Source organism: Seriola lalandi, unplaced genomic scaffold (genome assembly GCF_002814215.2).
Source record: "Seriola lalandi dorsalis isolate HSWRI2012SDOR001 ecotype SW California unplaced genomic scaffold, Sedor1 jcf7180002053933, whole genome shotgun sequence".
In the NCBI taxonomy this organism is placed as follows: Eukaryota; Metazoa; Chordata; class Actinopteri; order Carangiformes; family Carangidae; genus Seriola; species Seriola lalandi.
The window spans coordinates 335012-358359 of record NW_019524486.1 but is presented as its reverse complement, the minus strand read 5'-3'; the positions used below and the strand labels follow the sequence as shown (position 1 = coordinate 358359).

Sequence of the window (23348 nt, the reverse complement as noted above, 5' to 3'; positions counted from 1 at the left end):
ACTTGTAGCCAGTGAATGGAGACCAGAATGTGATTTTTCTTCAAGATTTCCCCACAAGAGCAGCTGAGACAGAACTGACTGACCCCTCAGAAAAGAAAGTCACTTACAAAATGCACAAGGATGAGATAAGAGCATGCAAAAGTATCTTGAGAAATGTGAATGGAGGGAAAAAACTGGAAATTCACAACTTTGGTGGCCCAAATGCATGCAGCTAGCAACTGCCTAGAAATCAGCCGTCTTGCGGATAAAAAGTCCAATAACAATTTTCATCCCTCTTCTTTCAGGTGAAACTTTCTCAGAAAACCTGAGTCACATGGAGCAATGCCAGCCGTGCACACAATGTACAGGTTTACTCCGCATGGAGACGCCCTGCACGGACTCCAACGACGCCACCTGTGTGTGCAACTACGGCTACTACCTGGATGAAATCTCTCAGCGGTGCCAACCCTGCACCAAATGTCCTGAAGGCCAGGGCATGCTGCTCAGCTGCGAGCTTGACCATGACACTATGTGTGAGCAGTGCATCGGGGACACGTACTCAGACCAGGAAAGTTCTCGAGAGCCCTGCATCCCCTGCACCCTCTGTGATGAAGGGGATGAGTTACAGGCCTGTACGTCTGTCAGTGACACAGTTTGTCAAGGTAAGACGATTAACTCCCAAAGGCTCATAGTGAAATGAACATTAAATCACAGTGTACTTGTATGTAGCTGCCAAATTAAGGCTCTCATACATTTACAAAACAGATGTCTCTTTGATTCTGCTTATTCTACATTGGGTGTCCGCTCTGCACACAATTTCACACTTCCGGTTTGTACACCTCAGTTCTAGGCTGTACGCTAAGACATAGGCAGGTGATGAATGTTGTGTCATGCGAACCCCTGCGGTGACATGGATGTGCTAGCTTTGGACACAGGTAGGATAGCTCCCAGTTGTAGCTTCATATTAGAGTGTTTTTTTTTTTTTCATCCAACTCTTTGCAAGAAAACAAATAAGTATATTTCTGAAAAATGTCAAACAATCTCTTTAAGCTTCAGAGTTTGAACACATCACACACCCACAAGCATTTGGCTGTCAATTGCACCCCCAACATACAAGGAAAATAAGGGTGCGATATAACTGACAAACACCACTCACAGGGAGGTGTGTGTATTATAGAGCAACAAGGATATTATGTCTGAGGAATCACATTGCTGATGAGTTTTACAAATGTCATTTTTAAGGATTTGAGCACCCTAAATGAAATCGTATTCTCCTTCATTGTATTGAGGCGACAGCAGAAATCTCAGAAATGGATGTCGCTATGCCCCTTTTGGCGAACTTTCCCATAAAAGATAGGTTATTAAGTTCGGAATGTTTAATGCTGAGAACAAGATATAAATAAGGCATTCAAGAGATTGTTTTACATTGGTTAGTAAGAAAAAATTGAATTCCTGAAAAACTCATCTATTCTTTTAACAAGACAATGAATCCACTTGTTCGGAGATTTATTTTTCAGCTATTTAGCAAATGGCTGTGGGATGACCCTATCTAAACACTGGGCAAGTTTATGATGAACTTCTATGCAGAGGCAGTAGAGTTGAATGATGGGGTGCATCGCCCAGGGTCATCGTGGACTGAATAGAGTCAATGTGAGCACATACTCGCTGTCCAGCACTGTACGGACAGTGCAACACACTGGACATCCACATTGTCCGTCACATAATCGGATCATCTCAGTGCGACACTATAGACATTGTTAACCCATCGACCTAAATGCCACGCCAAAGGTTGTCTCATTGTCTTCACCGACTCATCCCATCCAAAGATACAAAGACCACACTCTCTCTGTGTTGAGGGTTTACAAGGAGGTCATATCTCTGAACAGGGCTCTGAATTTCTTTTATATCATTGCACCCTGTGGGTATCACACTTCAAATCACAAATTCCATATGACTGCAGTCACTGCTCATTCCAATGACCTGATGCCTCACAGATTAAATCAACGCTTCTGTGACATGACAATAAAAGAAGTCTGTTGAACAGCCATGAAGTCTGTTGGAGCAGCGGTTTGAAGGATGTTGTTATCACAGTGGTGAAGAAAGAGCAAGTCTCAGGCTAAAGGGAGTCTTTTGTGCCTCTCCCACGATCCTGTTTGCCCTGTGAGGGATTTCAGTTTAGCCCATGGGGCTACTTGAAGGAGCAAGTAATGAATAAAACAGATAGTAAAACTTATGTAGATTTGTGCTACATATATTTTTTTTTTTCTGGAGTTTCTGAGTTGAAATGACACTGGAGGATTTGAGCTGTTAAAAGTCTTTTATGTAAAGCCCTTGTAGAAAACAATGAAACTGCTTACATTGAGCAGACACTGTAGAGCTTAAATTTGATTGTAACCCAGAATTCTTCTCTCTGCTGATATTGGAATTAGGCCAAATTTCCACAATATCAACTGTGGTTTGATGTTCAGTTTTAGTGGCTGTTTGATGACCACATGGACCTCTGGCATGTCAGAAACTTTGTTTAGGTATTTCCATGATCTGATTTCCCACATGGCTGCAACCAAGCGATCTGTTAAAAGCTGTAGTGAACTTGATTTAATATTACTGGTGAAACATTTTACATGTAGTCTTTTGTAGTCTTACTGAGGGTCCCAGTCTTACTAAGACTGCTATGATATAAATAAAACTGAGCTTTGCCTTAAAACAAACAGACCATGTTGCCAGCATCTTCCCAGCCTTGTGCAGGTCTATATTCTATTTTTTGTTGCTTTCTGTCCAAAGTAGAATTGCATAAAGTTTTTTTTTTTCTATCAACGTGTCAGCCTATTAGAATATAAGGACAAAAATTATGAACAAGCTGTGTGCACATCCCTTTGTTATACAACATCTCCATCTGTAACAAGTGGTGTAAGGGCTTTGAATTTGAGGACAGGGTTTAGTTTGAATCAAATCCTTCAGATGTGATTGGATAGTTAAAAGTGGCAGTTTCACTGCCTCTGAAGGTGTATTTCACAGAGTAGTAAAAGTAATGTAACAGGTTATGTATTTACCTTTTCTGTTGAGGAATGAGTAATATGTAAAAAGTAAGTGATCGTAGACATATACTTTGGCCCTGCGGAGTGATTAAAACATGTAGTATGAGCTAATGCAACACACTATATTAATAAATCGCCCAGTGTCTGCCCGTCTTTGAAAGAACCAGGTAAAATACCACAGACAGAAAAGGTTATATGATAACCAGAAGTGGACACAACATATTGATGTTGCAGAGACTGTCCCTCTGCTGTAAAAAAAAAAAAAAAAAAAAACTCTTTCATTGAGGATGATCTTTTAATGCAGCTTGATTCAACTTGTGGTCTGAGAGAGAATTGTGGTAGAAGGAGAGATGATTCATCCACGATCAAGATATAAGGAACCAGAACTCCAAAACTAAAATATCATTTAGATAACTAACGCAGTATATTTCATGATTAATGTGAATTAGCTGTGTTTCCAGGCATGGTGGCTCACAGTCCATTGTGTATGGGCTTCATCATCATATGTTGTTCCTCGCTCTAACCCAATCATGTGCTCTTTATTTCTAATGTAATCTTTTTAACGAAGCACACGCGTTATCAGCACTTACAAATCTGTAGTGCTGCCAGACGTCCGTATCCATTAGTGTTGTGGAGTCAGACGACGCAGGCCTGAAGGCTAAACACAGTCAGGAGGGTGGAGGGAGAGGAACACACAGAAGGCCACTGCTTGTGAAAAGACAAGTCTTAACTTGAGACATTGGAGACATAGTTTAGCAGAAGACGGAAGGACCAGAACATCACCTTGACTTTACTGTTGGTTATTTTCACAGAGAAAGCTAGATTTATGGTTGTTACTGTTTGGATTATATTTGAGTTTAGGCTAGTGGTGAATTGTACCTTGTGACGATTTAGCTCCCTCTATGTGGACACAAGCTCAGCTGATATGTGGGGTGAAAATCTAATTTCCTTCCACTTTTCCAAAGGGATTAGTGGTTTGTTTTGGGTCTTACCCGGAAAATAAAAAACTCTCTCTTCATCTCTCTCTGATGGTAAAACATGTTAATACTGACCAGACTTTGTTAGACTAGACCCACAGAGTTGAGGGTCTGAAGGCAAGATGCTTATCTTAAGAAGTGTGATATGACTTCCACTCTTCTGCAGGCCGCCAAGCAAGGTCAGAGGTTGAAGGTCATGGGAGGCTTGTATGTGGAGAGGGTCATTGTGGAAAAGTTCAAGCAGTATGAGTTTCCCCTGGGGAGGTGTATTGAACAACATGGCATAATCCCTACAATCCTTTCAAGGGTCACAACAACAGCGGGCCAAGTGAAGTTGGCCAAAAACAGTGCTCTTATTAACCGTCCTTCAAAGTGGTATCTACTGTGTTATCATGTATCATTTAAGACAAATCAATGATACCGTAGTGGTAGCTATAATTAATATTAAGATAGATAGATATTTAATCTCTATCAGAGAAAGAGGGGGTTCGTTTCCCTAAGTAATTCCTATTGAGCCCAGAGAGAGATTGTTTGAAAAGGTATTGTCAGTAGGAGTGAGGAGTCATGCCAACACACTGTGACAAGGTCCTTTCATACCATGGTTAGAGTTGAATGAGCAATGCTTGAGTTTGACTGAGAAGTTACCGCCTGTTCTTATCAGCTTGAGGTTTTGGTTATGAGCCCTCAAGGTTGGGAAACAGGGGCTTTCATTCCATGACCCTGTTTCTCCATAAGATTGTACCCAGGGTCGACTGCACAGATGTGGAGTGACCTACTGCCCAAAGCCAGGGTTTCTGGTTCTGTGGCAGAAGGGGCAACAGGTTGTGGTTTGCAGGAGACATGCAATTATATCATTCATGCACTTACATGCACAAAACTTAACAGGATTACATGAGTATGAGTCACACAACACACACACTAAGCTGTGTATGCGCACGGGCATTGAGATTCCTGCGCACAGATTGAAATGAACAAGATGACTTATTGAACGTAACAGATACAGCATATGGAAGGATGAAGGTCTAATGGGAGGAGCAGGGAGGAAACAAGAGGGGAGAGCAGGGTGATTTGGCCAAGTGCATTTGGTTATTGAATTGATAGGTGAGTAGGAGGAGGGAGCTGTTTCCTTCCTGAGTTTGGTTGACCTTAATGATTGACAGGCTGCCCTCCAGAAATCAGAAAGTGTAATCTTTTAACTAGCTCCATGCATAGCACTCAGGGCCAGACCAATTCAAGTAAATCCAGACTGAAGGACAGAGGAAGGGAAAACAAGGGAGGGATATATGGAGTAAGGGAGGGCAAGGGAAGATGGGAGCGATTGAGGTGGATTGGCTTTCTTTCCTTGGTTCGTGTCAACAGATTTGTGCATGGGGAATTGACGGTTCGCTAAGCTGTGTACCTAAATTACTGTTTGCTATGCCTGTTAAGCTTTCTGTTCAATCATATATAAACTATAGAATGACAAGGGTGACAGAAATTGCCAGATTGAATCAGCTGTAGCTAGCTGGCCAATTAAGCTAATGTTAGCTCTATAAATTGGTTGAAAACACCATCTGTGGCTCATTTTTTAATCTTTTTAATGTGACTCTTTTTTAAAACAGGATCTTGTAAAAACCATGCACTTGATGGAAACATGTCCTTCAACCTAAATGACCATCTGATACGACTCATAGGAGCTGAATTAGTGCCCCGATAAATTGTAACTATGGGTCGTATTAAGCTGTCTTGATGGCTACAAACAGCATATAATAGCAGGCTAAAAGGCTGAAGCTAAAGCTACATGTTCTGGGCATAAAGTTGGCAAAAAAGAAAACACCCTCCAAACTATTTAAGCCCCATGCACCAATCCACATGTGGAGTTGTCCAACATTTGAAAGGCTTGCCATTGCCTGGTTGTGGTTGCTCTGCTATGATTGGACAATCACTATGTATGGGAGGGGCTATCAAATGGTCAGTTCCAGCAAACATCCGACAGACATATAAAGAGCGGGAGACAAATGGTGAAAATGATAAAGGGCAAAATGCCATCAACATTCCTGATTTCCTGTGTCCAAAGCATTACCACATCAATAGTTGTGAAGAATCCTCAACCCCAGACTGACTAAACAATTCACCGTCTTTGTATTGCACAGTCACTCATTGTGTTGCTATAGCTTGGTTTCCGCACATCTACTGACTTATATCTCTACTGACTTGGGCTGTAGGGCCACAGTTGACCTTCTCTCTTTAACCCTTTTGCTCCCTGCTCCACACAGAGTGAGCATTGTCATGATAAAGGAAGTTTTAAAGTCGACTGCATCTCTTTCCGTGGTGCCAAGCAAGAATTGACCTCTTGTGGCCATGACTCAGTCTCCTGAAGTCGCCTACCATCCCTCAAGAATTTGCCCCTCGAGGTTCCAGGGGAAATTTTCGGAGCTGATTTGGCATGAGTGAGCCTGGTCCAAGGGTGACCACAACACTTGCGCTTTCGCTCGTGCCGTTCATTCATTGCCAGAAGTTCTGCTTAGGAAGTCAAGGTTTTGTCCTCATGAGGATTTACAGCATGTGTTGGGGAGTTGTGTCTCTGCCAAGCCAAGCCTTTTTCTCAGCGATATTTATCTTCTTATCTGTCATAGCTGCCTAGAGCTGAATTACTACACTGTGGCATAAAAAAGGGAATTTCATGGACTTTTGTGTTGATGCTCATTTGTTACGTTGTTTCTGTCACATTGAAAGCTGCTTTTGTAGTTTTCTGAAATTAATGTGTTCCAGCATTCTTTACAGATCATAAAAGTCCATAAATTAAGATTGTATTGTTTTTCCAAAAATGTGTGGCTGACATACAGTTTGTCTATAAACATTAGTAAATGTTTTAATGATCATTAATAAAGCCATTAATTACAACTTCAAAATCCTTTACAAAGGGTAAGGTAATTGTATAACAGAACATAAATGACAATAAGAGTGGCACATAGGAAGGGGAACACAGAGCTGCAGAGTGGAGATGGAGAAAGCATGAGAGAGAGAGAGAGAGAGAGCAGATGCTGAGAACGTGCCCTGGTCGATAAAAGCGATGGAGTTACTCCTTTGCACTCTCGGGTTTCTCTGGTTGACCTCTACGAGTGCTGATCACATTCTGCCGCAGAACAGGCACGCACACACACGCACGCACACACGCACGCACGCACGCACGCACGCACGCACGCACGCACACAAACACACACAGGAATGCACACATGCACCTGGTACATATTCACCAACACACAAACACATTCAGGGGTGTGTTCAGTCAGGAGCAAGTGGACAGAAAAATGAGATGGTTCATGTAAAGGTAGGTAAAACAAAAGAAATCGCAAATGTCAAAACCAGATCAGCGAAACAGGGGCAACAGCATTCTTCAGCACTCACTTGTGCTCATTGTAACAACATGAATACTTTAAAAATGTCCATCATTGGTGAAGGCATTTCAGGTTTTGTTGGGCAGGTCTTGGCAGCAGTCTCAGCTGCACTCAGGTGTAATGACATATAATAAAAATACACAACTTGCTTGTGTCAGAAGCTCCTCCTTTCCTTTTTAGTTTGAATCCAAAGTCAGCTTTCAAAGCGTAAGGTGTTGAAACAGCAACAACACCTGTTTGCAAGAGGTTGGAATAACGAGTTTAACTCAGGTGTGGCTGCTGCAGGGAACCCCACACATACACACTTTGAACACAGATTACACACACACTCCCACTGTATACATAAACACTCGTATGAGGGCACAGAGCAACGACAACAACAGAGTTCTTTTTATATAGTTACTCATTTAATGCTGGCAAGTAAACGTGCCCAGATTTCCTGTCACAAGTTAATTATTAACAGACAAACCCAGGAGGAAAGTTCCGGTAATTTTACTAACAACCATATAATGCTGAACAATTAATGGTTTGTTCAGAGGAGCTGCTGATCCTGTAATTTTGACAGCTCCATGCCTTTCAAGTTTTATGATTTTAATGACAAGCTACTGCCACATTTTGGCAATGGGAACAACAGCATGTGTTTAAATTTGCACTCTTACAGTTTTAGAATACATATGATGTACATGCTACAGTGGGGATGCAACTAAGGATTAATAATTAATCTTATTTTCATGAGTGAAAAATGCCCATCATAGTTCCTCAGAGACCAAAGTGATGACTTCAGATGCCTTCTTTGGTCTGAACAAGAGTCTAAAACCCAAAGATATTTAGTTTACTGGAATATGAGACAAAAACAAGTTCTCATGATCATGAAAATATTTCATATTAATTTTATGTCTTTTCAGCTCTACTGTCTGTCTCATTTGGCCTTAGGACCAGGGCTAGAACACCATAGAAGACCAATTTGAGACATTTTTTTTAAATAAAGTAATATATAACATATTGCTTAGACATACTGGGTTAGATAAATTAAAAAGATAGTTCAGATGTCAAGAGACAAATATGTGTGATGGAAATTGTGCAGTGTATTCCTGTTGGACATGTGATTTCCATATATTGATCCACATTTAAATGTTGGAATGAAATAATCTTATTTCAAGTGTATGTATTTCTACTCGTCTTAAAAGAGTAATCTTGATGGCACAAAAGGCTTTCTTATTCTTTTTACTCCTTCCAAGATTTTGCATTATTTTTCATTTTCTAAGTCAGTATAGTAACACAGTATATTGGTACTTTCCATCATTATGTCCTGAGCTGTACATCTCTTCCTATTTACCTTCAACATAGCTTTTTCTTCCCATTTGCCTTTTGTTTTTCTGGCGTTTGATATTGATGCATTTTTGATAAATGGATAAGGTTATTTATTGTGCTCTCCTCAAATATTCTCCAATTGGCTTATCACCTGAGGGATTGTTATTATGAGGGAACCATTGCTGAGCTGATCACTAAAATGTCTTGACATGATAACTCTCTGTGAGAGCATTGGTCTGGTAACCACTGAGCTCTGTGTGGACTGGAAAGAAGCTGAGCTAAGCAGGAGGAGGTCAACCCGCAGTGAGGCCAGACCATCCGATGTGAGAGGTTGAGCAAGTGGCTCAGGAAAAGGCACTTAGGGCCTTGATTTAACTGTTAATTATAGAGGGAGGGAGGAGGGAGAACACAGTAATGATGCAGAGACGTGGGGAGAAAATGGATGGATGGTTAATGAAAAAAAAAAAAAGAATAAAAAGACGTAACCAGAAAGGTTAGACAAAAATGATAGTGTTTGCTTTCAGTGAAGGTGCTTTGAAAGAGAAATTTGGTTGAGCAAGGGAGAAAAAGTGCCGTCCACCTGACCGTAGGACTGATTGACCGAGAATGAAATGCCTGATAGGAGTGAGCAAGAGAATAGCTTGAGGCAAAATGGATAGAGAGAGGATTGACAGATAAAAAGATGGGGAGGGGGCATTTGTGCTGGACAAAGAGGATCTCTGTCAATGAATGGTGTCTGATTTCGAGTATGTTTGTGTTGATGGGGGGTCAAGGCAGCCAAGGAGAGACAGACAAACCATGGTAGTGATGGTGGTGTGTATGTGTCTGTGTTTGGCTATGGGGGATAGTGAAGAGGATGGGAAGGAATTTGATATGTTGCAGTGCATCAATAGCATCCTCTCTGTGTTTCTTAGGCTCTTTTTGTTCACAGATATATTCACAATATATTGGTATTTTTATTAAGAAAACTCCACCCATTTAGCATCACACTCATCCGACGCCATCCACTACCATTATGCAAATATCGTCTGTCAAGATAAACATTTGGTGGCTAAATCTCCAGTCTGGTGTTTTCAAACTGTTGCAGAAGAAGAGGGTGCAACAATATGATGGACATATAAGGGTTTATGATTTTTTTATCTATGGATGAAGGGGGGTGTTGTGGCTTTAGCTAGCCAGTTGTAACTGTGCCGTGTCGAGTGAGCTGAAAGGTCACTTAACAGCAGCACATGGTTCACTGAACCCAGTGGGAAACAAGTATGAAACTGGCTTAGGACCAATGCTAACAAATTAGCAGCAAAACAAACAGCAGTTGTGACATCCTTGAATAGTTTATATTTACAAATACTGCACGTATTAAAATTCACTTGCCATGTGTCACAAATAAAATTGGCACAGTGTAGTGGATAACCCTGCAAGGCAGCACGTTTCCCTTTAGGCTTCAGTGTAATATGATACCAATGTCATTTTAAGTATTTTAGTGAAAAAAATCAATGGCTTTACAGGTTAATGATTAAGAATGATGGACATCTGGCACAATAACTTAACAGGATGTTCAGTGTATTGGTGTTGCCTTAAAGTACTTATCACATCCTCCTTCAGCTAAACGGCCCAAAGCAGCTGTGCATCCATCTAAATAAGCATTCATTAAAAATGTTTTCGCCTCATTAGTGAAAAATGGCCACCTTGCACTCAGCAACTCTCCTGGGGTATTTAGAGGCCTTGGAAATCAACGGGATGATTTCCTGTTGTTGATGTGAGTAACTGTAAGTAAGTGACAGGCGAGGATAGGTTTCCACATCCGCGGTGAGGAGTGAACAGGTCTGTTTAGCGTTAATGGTTAGAAGAAAGTGGGAAGAACTGGATGGACAAACTTGCTTTTACCCTCGTTAATGGCTGCCTAGGGAGAAGGGGAAATGACCAAGTGATGTGGTCTGTAATGTGTGTGTAGGTGCACTTGTTGTATGTGGGCAGCATTAGAGACATTTATGGATACACTGGCTATGGTGGATAGAAGAGAAAACAGTGACAGGAGCTTGAAGATACAGTAGATGACCAATGTCTCAGTGTCATGTTTTTTATTTAAATCTTGGACACCATTTTCCAAACATATTTTCAAGCTTAAAATATCCTGATCAGGGTATCAAAGAAAATGTGCAGTAAATGACTGTCATTGCAGTGTTGCTTTGTTTTCATATATTCAGGAAACTCATATAGATTTTCTCTCTACCAATTTGTCTTTCACAGTTCGCTACATGACCACGCCATTCATAGATTCATCCACGTCCATCTATGAAGACCTTCTATCAGAGGGCCCTACAGACAGCACCACCACTACCACCAACGGTGATTCCCAGGAGCGGCTCTATCAGGGTCTGAACGACAAACTCATTCCCATCTACTGCTCCATCCTTGCAGCCGTCGTGGTTGGCCTCGTGGCGTTCATCATCTTCAAGAAGTAAGGACAGAAAAGAGCATGAAACAGAATTTGAAAATGATGCACTATGATTCCTGATGAACCAAAGTAGTTGCCAGTAAGAGTGATGTATTTTTGAGTTGCCGCTTTTTCAGAAAGACAAGCATGACAGCGTTTCGTAAGAACAAATTGTAGGTTGAAAGAATTTTTTGGGTGGAGTGCAACAACTGGACTGCCAATATAATCACAACTGTCCATGAATAACGGCCATAATCCTACGTATCCTAAATTCTGAGAAAAAAACTGAAAGGAGAGAAAAGTCAGTTGGAATTGTTGAAATATACAGTCTGCGACCCATTCTGGGAAAGTGGTCTCAGATTTTTCGACCCCACTTTGTATAGATGTTTTTGTCTTTTTGACCCTTCAAACTTATCCTTGAACCCTGAAGGGAGGTGAAAGGAAAAATAAATGCATCTGAAGCTCATTACAAATGCATATAAACAACAAAACTCAATCACATTTACAATTTCCCCAGTTTCATATTTTATGAAATCATGCTTTTCTGGATGAGAGCACACTGTTGTCCTGTGGGTCACAATACAGCCTGTTTACTCTCTTTTATAGCTGAGAGGCTTCTCTCTTTATGTCTACAGACACCCAACTGTTTACTGCTTAAATATTGAATACACAATATGTTTATCTGACTGTGTTGTATGGCATGGCAAGTGTTGCAAGTCTATACATACAAACACAGAAGCCTTGAGATGGACCCAAACATAGGTGGGTAAACAGGGAAGCTGACAGCAGGAGTTTAACCATTTAGCTGCGACTGTCTCACTGAATATCTTTGAACTAACTTACTATATGAAGTGAATTGTGAGGAGGACGATTTACCTTCCGTCATCACTTCTGTTTGAATATTAATATCTTTCAAATTCTGAATAACTTACCTCAGTGTAAACTAGTTTTATTACCATAGTTTGATCACTGTGTAATATTCTGTGTAATAGGCTGGCATCATGGCATTACAGATCATGGTTAGGTGTTCTTGGCAGAGCAAGTAACCACAATCCGTTATGGAATGGCACACCTATTAAGTATTGATAATAATGTCAGATTATGCAATCCTATTTTTTATTTATTTATTTTTAAATCAAGGTGTTGTTTTTTTTTAGCTAGTAAAAAAACAACACCTTACTGATTGCAATTTAATGAGGTTTTTTTCTGCACCTGTGAGATACTTGAAAGGCATCAATTTTTCATTCACATTCCTAATTTCAGATGTTATTCATGACGTTTCATACATTTTTTCCCCTTGTTTTTTCATTTCCTTTGGTCAGTTTGTCCAATTCAAGTGTCTAAGGACAAAGGGTGTCCTATACTGTGCTAGGCAAATTTGTTATTTGTGATATTGGGCTATATAAATAAAACTGATTCTTCAGTATAGTTTTTGGCCACAGCAGGTGAATTTCTTTCAGCAAAACAGCTAATATAAACTGTGTACACTACCTGCTCAGCACCAGTGAGTAGCTGGTAAACATAGTGGAGCATTTAGCAGCTAAAGAGTCAGATATTTGCCTCAGGAGTTGGTGGAGACCAAAATCAGAGCAAAAAGGAGATTGAAAATGAATGTTAATGTTGCTCTTGAACTGTTTGCTAACAAGTTCGCTACATCAAATGATATCTCAGTGTTGTGTTCACAGCTTGTTTCTGTTGCCCCCATGAAGCCAAAAGATTTGTCATTGCAGGTTAAAATAGGTACTTAAATAACTTCTAAAGAGGGATTTGGATCAAGCTTTTTTCCTGAATTGTGTTTTTCTCCTCTTCCGACTCATTTTCATTCAGGTGGAACAGCTGTAAGCAGAACAAGCAAGGAGCCAATAACTGTACAGCTAACCAGAACCAGACGCCATCCCCTGAGGGGGAGAAGCTGCACAGCGACAGCGGCATTTCTGTGGACAGCCAAAGTCTGCAGGAGCAGCAGGGCCAGACTCAAGCACAGACAGGTAACACATGAATACCTGCGCCATCAAAGGGGCCACTCCCTTAATGCAAAAGAAATACGACAGTCCTCATTTATCAAATTATTGTACTTAAATTGGGTGTAAGCACATCTCAGCACAGAAGTCAGTGTTTATCTGGCATTGAATTCCCCTGTTAATGAGTTTTCTTCTGATTCACAAATGCGTCTGATTGATAGCGAACCTGAATTTTGAGTTTCTTTGAATTTGAGCAAACTATCGGCTGCACCCTAAACTGTCCCACCATGTCACTCAAAAGAAAAGAAGTTACTGTAGCAAATCAGCAAACAAGGATTACAACACTGACAGAGCTATAGAGTTTGTTTGTTTTTTTTGGCAGCACATGCTCCTGAGAGTTTCCAGTCCAGCCCTGAAAAACCAGTTTGATAGAATTTAGGACTTTTAAAGCTACATGCTTGTCCAGATAATGGTAAATGAAGAAAATAAAGTGGTGTGAGCAGCAGAAAAAAAGTATTTGGACAGCAGTTTTCTGTCCATATTTGGACAGTATCTTAAAGTGGTCATCTCTGGGATGTGTGATATTTTTGGTGCTAAATAATCATTGCTGTTGACCTGACACTCAGACTGTGGGGCCAGAGGTCAAGTGCCTTTTTCTTGGATTTTCTACTATGATGTTTTTGTAATGATGTTGGAAGTAGTCAAACAGAGAGGTTATTGCTGCTCAAACATTGCAGCTATCCAGTGCTTCTTATATGTACTCCAAACAAACCTTCGCTTCGCATCGCTTCAACACTACTATTATCTACAGCAAGCTGAAAAGCTCATAGAGAGCAATAAAAATGGGTATTTCTGTTTATTCCATTATTTGAATTTAATATAATTGATTTATGAAAGTATGATGAATTTTATTAAAATATTTTTTTTTCTCATTTAGTATTGTTTCAAGGAAAGCTCAATATACTGTAAATAAATCATATAATTCAAATAATGAACTTGTTCTTTTCCCTCTGCAGTTGTCACCATGGATGAAGAGCCTTGTTTGCTCCTTCCTCTTCACACCAGAGAGAGAGTGGAGAAGCTGCTGTTCAGGGGCAGTGAGGGAGATGACTGCGACCACATGGATGACAGCGACTGGTGCAACCTGGCGGGCCTTCTCGGGTACGAGGAGGAGCGGATCGCGACCTTCCGGCAGGAAGAGCATCCTGTGCGCGCACTCTTGTCCGACTGGGCCAGCAAGGACTGCGCCAGCATCGACACGCTGTGCACAGCACTGCGTAAGATCAACCGCGATGACATCGCCCAGAGTCTTGTGCTCAGCCCAACTGCTGCAAAGCCAACCGCCACCTCTGTAGTGTGATTTAAGCTTAACAGAGAGCAAACCACCTGAACCTTAGCCTTAAAATTCTTCCGTGGCCTCCCACAATCCACATAATTCATGCTATAACCGCTTTAAGCTGTTCCCTCCTGAAGCCAGCAGTACCATGATGATCAAATGCCATGAATCTTGATGAATCGTTCCATGTTTAATCAACAGTCCAGAAAGGAAGAGGCCAGAAATCAGATAAAACTGAATGAATATCAACTTCCTGAATCAAATCAATGCGAAAGAAGCAAAAACTTTTCATTTAACTGTCAGGATGTGCGTGTAATCAGTCATTTTCCACACTATTTAGCATTCAGCTGACCGTTTCATGTGACTTTATTAACCATGGAGCAGCAGTGGGCTTTGAACGGAAGTTAAAGTGGATGCCTGGCTCTTGATTCTCTGCATCTTTATTCTTCATTCTTAAACAAGAATAGTCAATGTGGCCCTTACTTATAGCCTTCATAAGCCAGTGTCATACCTCCACATGTTACTTTTCAAATCCATGCTACCAAAGAGGAGTAAACGTCTCCAGACCATACCTGACAAGCAACATTACTTACATGCCATGTTACTCTTTTTGAATTTAAGTTGACAAATGGCTTGTGTCTGTTACTGCTACCGGATTGAGGCCTGCATACCACAGAGTATCTGGATCTTTGCAAATATGACAATCTGAGGAAAGACGCTTGGACGCATTTCAAATGAACCTTTTCTCCTTCAGCAAAAACAAAAGCCAAGTACAGGTATTTACTCTGCTTTTAAATATTTGTGTTAGATTTAAAACATGGAGTTCCAGCACATGTGGAATTAATCTCAACGTTGGCTTTGTCTTAAAAGACTTCTGCAGACTCTTTTTTTTCCCCCAGACAAGTTCTAGATGAACTGCTGGCTGGACTTTACCAACCAGGTGGTCTGTGGGGCAGATCATTGACCAAGGCAACATGAGACTCCAGTCTATGTGCTCGGGCCTATCTGCGTAACACAGGAGCTCCTACACAGATTGCTTCATACTGACCCAGAAAAGGGAAGGACGTGGGACTCAAAACTCAAGTCACCCAGTAACAAACATGTATTCTTTATGTACATAAGGAGACAAGTGCACACATCAATTAGAGACATGCACATACTATACATACATACAGTACACACATAGACCTGCAGTATGTAGCCATGCATGCATGTACTATACAAACACACACACACAGAACATGTATGTATTTGCATTGTTGTTTAGTCTAGGAGACACAGAAAACTTCAGATCCTGCCATATACTGTATGGAGTCTTACAAGGGGACCATATACTGTTTAATCTCACTGTTAGTAGAAAAGATAAGGTAACTGTGTCTTTCAAATATGTCTAAAAATTGTATGATTTGCGATGTGCACTATAGATGGTGAAATGCTACATTAACAGTAAACAGCATGCAGAAACTAGCAACTCATTGTCAGCCAGTGCACAAATCCCAAGACAGAACAAATGTACATAGAGTACAAATGACCAGGATGCAAAGCAAAAACCCAGAGTTTTCTATCTTTTTTGCTTCATTTCTCAGGGTATCTTAAATGATTGTGTTACATCGATATAACACTTAATATTTCACCCTCTATGACTAACTGAAAAATCTATAATTGTTCAAGAGGAGACGTTGCTTATCCAAAGCAGCGATTCTTGCGACTGACAATCCTTCAAACAGGTGAATTAGAGTGGGGAAACGGGACAGAGAAAAAAAAAAAAAAAAAGGGGTGTCTTGTTTCCTCATTGTTTTCAACAATGGCTTCTGGATAAAAGGCAAGCCAGTAGAGACATACGTCAAAGGATGTGGGATGAATTCAGGCCAAAGGAAAGCGGAAAAGTTTTGGATTACTTAAATGTAAAGGTGAAACACAGGAATCTGCATTTGCATTAATCAGCTTGTTTGTGTATAGAATGGCATTCCTCTGGCATTATGTGCTTTTTACTTTGTATTGTGTTGCACCTATTTGGTTTGAATTTGTCAAAGCATACTTCAACATCATAATTATGATATGATTATTGTGCTGCCAACTGATGACCCATCAGACCTACTTTTTTCCCCTTTTTGTTTATCGTCTATTTTGGGGGAAAATGTGAAGGAGCAAATAGTTTACTGTGCTAAACTTACCTATATCACCACTTCATCTGTTACTCTGGGTACAGATTGTACATTGTTACTAACCATTAGCATACTGAGCTTCATGCTGTAGTGTTACTTTAAATGAAGGTATTCTCACTCTACTCTCAAAGGTTTGTTGTATTTTAATTCCCAAATAACAATTGTATATGGTATTACATTTCTCTTATTGTCCTAGATCGTAGCACTTACATGTGTAATAATGTTTGTCTGTTTTGCATCACAAGTGCCTGGGAACTATTTCAGGTGTCCGCTGATGTTGTATATTTCTGTTTTTGTAAGTATATCTTCTTGAGTTCTTGTTTTTTTTTTAAACTTGTAAATAATTTGTAATTTTCATTTTCAGTTTTTATCTTAGTTAACGCCTGGAAGGTGCCACTGTATAATATGTGAATGGGGACTTTGTTACAATATCAGTGCTGTCCAAGTTTAGAAGAAAGCCCAAAGGGTAGAGAGGTACCTTTGTGAGGTATTTGGTGCAATTGACAAATTATTTACCATCAGGTGTATTAAGGTATTGTGTCATTAAGACTGGACACAAATGGGGAACACATAATTAAAATACCTAATCAGAACTCTAGACTCAAATCGCCCATTTAGTAGAACACCACTTGAGTAGTGAAATACACTCACTCACCTTTTTGCTGAGAGCTATATGAGAAGATTGATGCCACTCTTAGGCGTGTTTATGATAAATTTAGCTAGAGCTAGCAGCTTAGCTTAGCATAAAGACTGGATGTAGAGGGAAACAGTTCACTTGGCTCTGTTGTTTGTTTAATACGTAAAAAAAAAAGTGTTGTGCTGGGTCAGAGCTAGGCTAGCTGTTTCCATAAGTTTCTAGTCTTTATGCCGAGCTAAGCTAACTGACTGCTGACATGTATCAGACATATACAGAGTGGTATCAATAGTGGTATCGAGTGGTATCAATCTTTTTATCTTAGTCTTGGCAAGAAAGCAATATTTCCCAAAATATCAGATATATGTGCATAAATTTAAGTGTTGCAACAGTAAGTATTCATTAAATAACAAAAATAGACAAACTATAGTCTAGATGTGTACAACCTACTTTATTACATTTTTTCCTTGAGGCTTTGACTCAAGGAACATGTTGCATTTTAAGTAAAAAGTTGAAAGAAATGCAAGTTCTTAGTTACCCGAAATGTTGCACAAAACCTATAGGTCTTAATATGACTTTGCTTTGATAAATTGATGAAGTTTATTAATTAATAGTAGGTAGTAATAGGAAACACTCTCCACTTTGGTTTAACGACACCAAAGAAATTATTTTTGTTAAGTGCTTGTGTTCAATATTATCCATCACCATAGAAAGACCTTCCCTGAAAGCCCTTTGTCCATTCTACAATAGCTTAGTCAACATGACATGTCTTGAGAGTTTGTCAGAAACTTGTACTGAAGATTGGGGCCATTCCTTGGACAGTATTTGTTTGGTTTGATCGATATTAAAGATTTAATTGACCAGAGGTTGAATTGCTTGAACAGAAAACCCAACTGAAGGTGAACATGTCATGATATTGCACTTGAGAGTAACAAAGTAATCTTGCAGATGGTGGTGGGAGGTTGGAGACGGGGAACTAAAAGACCGTCTTTGGAGGATGAAAAATAAAAAAAAGCCCTGGAAATGTAGCTCATATTGACAAGACTGACAGTGCACCAGGACTGAATTGTACAAATGTGAGAGATACTGAATGTTCCTTGTATACTAATACATATACTGTACTATACTTAATGTGAATTTGCAAAATTCCTACCACAGACAAGCAGTAAAACCACTAATAAAGCTCTTAAATGCACTTATGCTCTGTATTGATCCAACAATGCACACACAAACCTAAGAGAGCACACACTTGCATCCACAGGAACACAGTAACCTAAATTGTAATGCACATTGGTATGGAAGCCCAAAGTGTTCAATAGTAAAAATGTATATAAATGAGATATTGAAAAATAATATTAATATTGTTATTAAAATATGATTATAAAATCTATAAATAAATTGTTAAATAATCTACTAATACTTATTATTATGACATGTTATTTAATTGTTCAGTTTTGTTAGTTCATTGTGTTGCTTTAGCTAACAGGAAGTAAAAAGAGGCATTATGAAAAGTGTCACGAAATAAAATGTGACACTGTGCCATTAATAAATGAAAACAGATTTTTGAAAAGGGGCAATTCTAAATAAAAATTTCCATAATGAAATTAAAATAAACTCCCATAAATCTCTGTAATGATGTAAAAAAAAAAAAAAAAGAAAAAAAGAATGATGAAATAACATTTCATAGTAATGCCTTGAGTTTTAATATTTACTTAACCTATTTCACAATTTATTGGTTCCTTTATATATTTTTTATTGATTATATATTTTATAATTACTTATTTCTAGTACACTTTGGTGATCCACATATTTGCATGCTCCAACACAATCACAGTGTGGTGTAGTCCTGGAACAGCCCTGGATTCTTTTGTATTTTGCCTTCAGGAAGGAGAAGGCCTGTGCATTTTCCTCAAATCCTTCTGACATGTAATCCAAGCCAAATGAGACAGACTGATTGCTGGAGGCTTCAACAGTTGCAGCACAAGGGGCAATGGAAGAAGAAACGGGGCACTGAAAATGGGGCAGTATAGGAAGCCCCCAGTACATCATTGGTTTCATCAAACTGACTGCATGAATTATGGCAATGTGTGTGGTCAGTGTAGCAATGGCAACACAATACTATCATAATACTCCAGATACCAACAGCCTGTCAACACAATTAGACTTAGTGTGGCGAGTGATACGGCAAAGTAATGGTGCATGAAATGACACATGCTATCACATAGGTTCCCACTGGTTTCACATTTTTATGTCACTGTGGGCTTAACTCACTGGTAGTGTTACAAGTGTGAAAATATTGTGAGAGATCAGTCACTGATACATTTTGGTTGAAAGGTAAATTTATGTTTTTTGTGGGAAATTATACATGTGCTGGAGAAATTGTACAGGACATGTACAGATCTTAACAGAAGATAAGCTAAGACAACACAGACCCGCCATATCTATTGAATAGATGTACTTAGTACTTACATCAAGGTCTCCTACTGCACTGAGGCTTAAGTGTCGTCCATCACTTGTAAGTCGCTTTGGATAAAACCATCTGCAAAATAAGTAAATGTAATTTATACAGAACATGAAAATGTAGAATATGGCATACAACAAAAAAATGCATGTAAATGTAAAACATTATATTTGTCATAATTTGTGCCACTAAGTTCTACACCCAAACTGTCAGAAAATTATGTAATAATTTTTTTTTTTTTTTTTTAAACTTCATGCTGGGACCTGATCCACTGTGCTCCCCAGACCAATTAAACTTGATGTAATTAATCAACAGTCCTTAACCTGCCTACTGGCTCCTGACCTGACCTGTTTCTGCTTATTCAGATCAGAAATGGCATCAACAGGTTCTGACCCAGTCCTGGTGCCCAGGATCAGTTACTAAGTGAACCATGGTCAGAATAGAAAACACATTCCCCAGCTAACTGCTGCTAACCTCCAGTGAGTCATTAGCGAGGAATGCTTGATGTGTGAAGGGAACCATGTGTGCAGAAGTGACATGTGGTCATGAAAGAGGATAGGCCATGTTGGGTTTGGGTGACCATTTTTTGGCAGAGTGAGCAGAGTGAAAAAAATATTTGTGCTCAGTAAGTGACTCCAGTTGCTGACTCTGTAGAGCCACATCACTTAAAATCAGTGTTTATGTGTTAATAGCAATTTTACATCATCTCCAACACCTGATGTACATTCCGCAACTATGAAAAACTACTTCCTAATGTGGTTGACAGTGAAAACATGGAGGTAGAAGCTAACTAAATCTTTCAACAAGATACTGTATCATTTAATCTTACAAAATTCAACCACAATACAACTTTAATTATTTAAATTATTCTGTTTAGAGTGTGGAGAGACTGAATGAGAAAACAGAAATGCATGCAAAATAAACTGATAAATGCAGAAAATGTGACTAAAAATTACTTAAAAAAAACGTAGTAAGCTAAATTAGTAATTATTAAATAACTAAATTTTATATGGAACGCAAAATTCCAAAGTGTTTCACAACACTTTACCAAAAACAAAAATGAAGATATTGATATATAACCTGTATGTGTTCAAACAACAAATACAGTAGCAAATATCCAACTCAATTATAGAAGTAGGAAGATAAATAGGTAATGATTTCAATTAATATCCCTCCCTACCGCACAGTTAACTTAGCTAATTTACAACATGCTATGATCAATTTTATGACTGAGTGACAGTGTGGTCTCAGAATAACATGCTTATTCACCCTACAAATCACCACTGGGATAAAGTGAGAACGAGGAAACAGGACTCCCTGAGGACTGGCCAGAAATGTGAGGTTGTGAAACCTTTGCCATGAAAAGACCTTTCCACTGCCCAGAAGTAAATTTTACTGCTCAAAGCTTGCTCTTCTAGAGCTCAGGAGACAAAATTGAGATTCTCATTTCAGTTTCATTTTAGTTTCTATTTCGTCTGATAAGTTTCTTATATGTTTCTCCCAAAATTCACTAGGAGAAATAGGGGACACACGACAGTTAGCAACAGGAGTCATACTTGAGACTTAAGGGAGATACAATTTTACTGCTCAAAGCTTGCTCTTCTACAGCTCAGGAGAGAAAATTGTGATTCTCATTTCAGTCTCACTTTAGTTTTATTTTGTCTGATATGTTGTTCCTCATATTTTTCTCCTAAAAATTCAGTAGGAGAAATAAGTGAGGTACAACGACTTGAGACTTAAGGGAGATACCCTGCTGAACTCAATCCAGCGTTTCCTTTGTAAACAAAATTGAGCAATACTAGAGCTACTATGGCGCAATATGTTAGGCTACATGGGAAAGTGGTCTCAGACTTTTGGACACCGCTGTATATAAACTAACCCTATACTGAGGTGTTCCTAATATTTTATCCATGCCATTAATATGAATTACATTAGACAAAATATTAGGAACACTCAGTATATCCCAGTACACTTAAACATTACCACAATTACAATCACAGCCTTCCCCAATGATCATTAAAATAAACCAACACTCCTCAAACCGATTCAGTAAATACCGAACATTATAATCCTCATGAAGGAAGGTGTTTTGCCCGCCTGTTCCATTATACTGCTTTAGTTTCATCCAGGTGTACCTGATAAATATATATCAATTCAAAAAAAAAAATCAAGGACACCTACAAATACTAAAATAAATCAGCCCTTTATTAAAAGTTTACCTAATATACAGTTTTGACAGAATGGTAATGGGCTTATAAGCTTGATAACAATTTTAATAATCGTGATCTCTTGAGAAATAAGTGAGTGCAGATTGCTTTACAAGGTACATTATTGTAACTGGTGCTAGCTTTCCTGAACAGTCCCTCTCATCTTGTAATACCACTTTGTTCCTTAAGAGACGATAGTGAATCAATGCAGCGCGACAGACTTATTATATAACTTACTAATAGAACTTGATGTACAGGTGAAACTGATGATCTCTCTCCATAGCTCCTCACCCTGTGATAGTGAATCATATGATGACCGTAGTTTTCTCAACCGATGTCCATCCATCCACTGTACCACAGTACATGAAGAATAAAAGAAAGCACAAATTACAAATTAATTCTTACATACAGTAACAGCATTGTGCCCAATGGAAACTACTTATTTCTAGTCAATGTCCAGTCTTTGTACTGTGCTCATTTTAACTCTCTATCTCGGTGTTGCAGAGGTTTCAACAGGTTAAATTGAATTGAAAAAATTACAGAGTTTTTAAAGACCTTTTTAACGAATGAATGCAATTTAAGAATATAATTCAAAGAAAAGAAAAAAGAACCGTGCAGTAAAATAACAATGATTCAGTTACCGTCTTTGTCATCTTTGGGTGAGCGGGGGTCTGGTTCTTCTTTGATTGCACACTCTGAGCATGTCTGTTTTAGAATTTCCTGCTGGGTTCTCCATTCTGTAAAATACATAACAGTATAAGTTAGATTTTTTTTTTTTTTTTTTTTTTAAACGTGTTTCTTAGTTAATTTTATCCTTTGTCTCATAATGGTCTAAATAGTCTCACTACAATGAAATAGCTACTGTGGTCTAAAATGAATACACATGAGTATATTTAGGCTCATTGTATCCACAGGAGTCTCAGCTTCCCAGTCATATCAAATGTATGTAACTCCAGGACTGTTTAAGGCTACAGTATGCAGAAATAATCTAATACACCATTATAGGATAGGGTTGAAAAATAACACATTTATATGTATTTTCAACACTGCATGAAAAAAACTGCATGGTTTTTGCCTAAACTGCATGTTATTAACATAAAGTGGACATGTCCGCAGAGGGGAAACCCGTCAGTACCACAGAAGCCTTTTTCATTCACATATTTTGTAATGAGATGTCAAGGGACCCACTTGTTTTCCCTCGCCAAAATTTAGCCTAACTTTGGAGGATTATATAGTCCACTTGCCAACAACCTAGCCTGGCATGCTTTGAACCAATGGATTCTTTAGATCGTTTAGTTTCATGCCATATCAATATTTTCACTCTAGCCGGATGAGCGACAGTATTTTGGCAGGGATCGCCGGCGTCTTTGGCGGAATCTACACACTGTCTTTCAGAGGGTGTAGCGGGCTCAGCTTTTAAGCTACAGCTATAACGGTAGCTCACAGCCACATGTGGTCTGGGCTTGAGGCT

The 23348-nt window shown here is 39.1% G+C and overlaps 1 protein-coding gene across 1 annotated transcript in view; it reads left to right on the top strand.

Moving 5' to 3' along the window:
• Positions 1-18404, top strand: part of ngfrb (nerve growth factor receptor b) — a 29214-nt gene extending 10810 nt beyond the window's left edge. Inside the window, exons 3-6 of the mRNA XM_023402477.2 lie at positions 285-641; positions 10927-11137; positions 12941-13101; positions 14091-18404. Coding sequence (XP_023258245.1) covers positions 285-641; positions 10927-11137; positions 12941-13101; positions 14091-14434 — 1073 coding nt within the window. The 3' untranslated portion in view covers positions 14435-18404. The remainder of the gene's footprint in view (positions 1-284; positions 642-10926; positions 11138-12940; positions 13102-14090) is intronic.
• The last annotated feature ends 4944 nt before the right edge of the window (positions 18405-23348 follow it).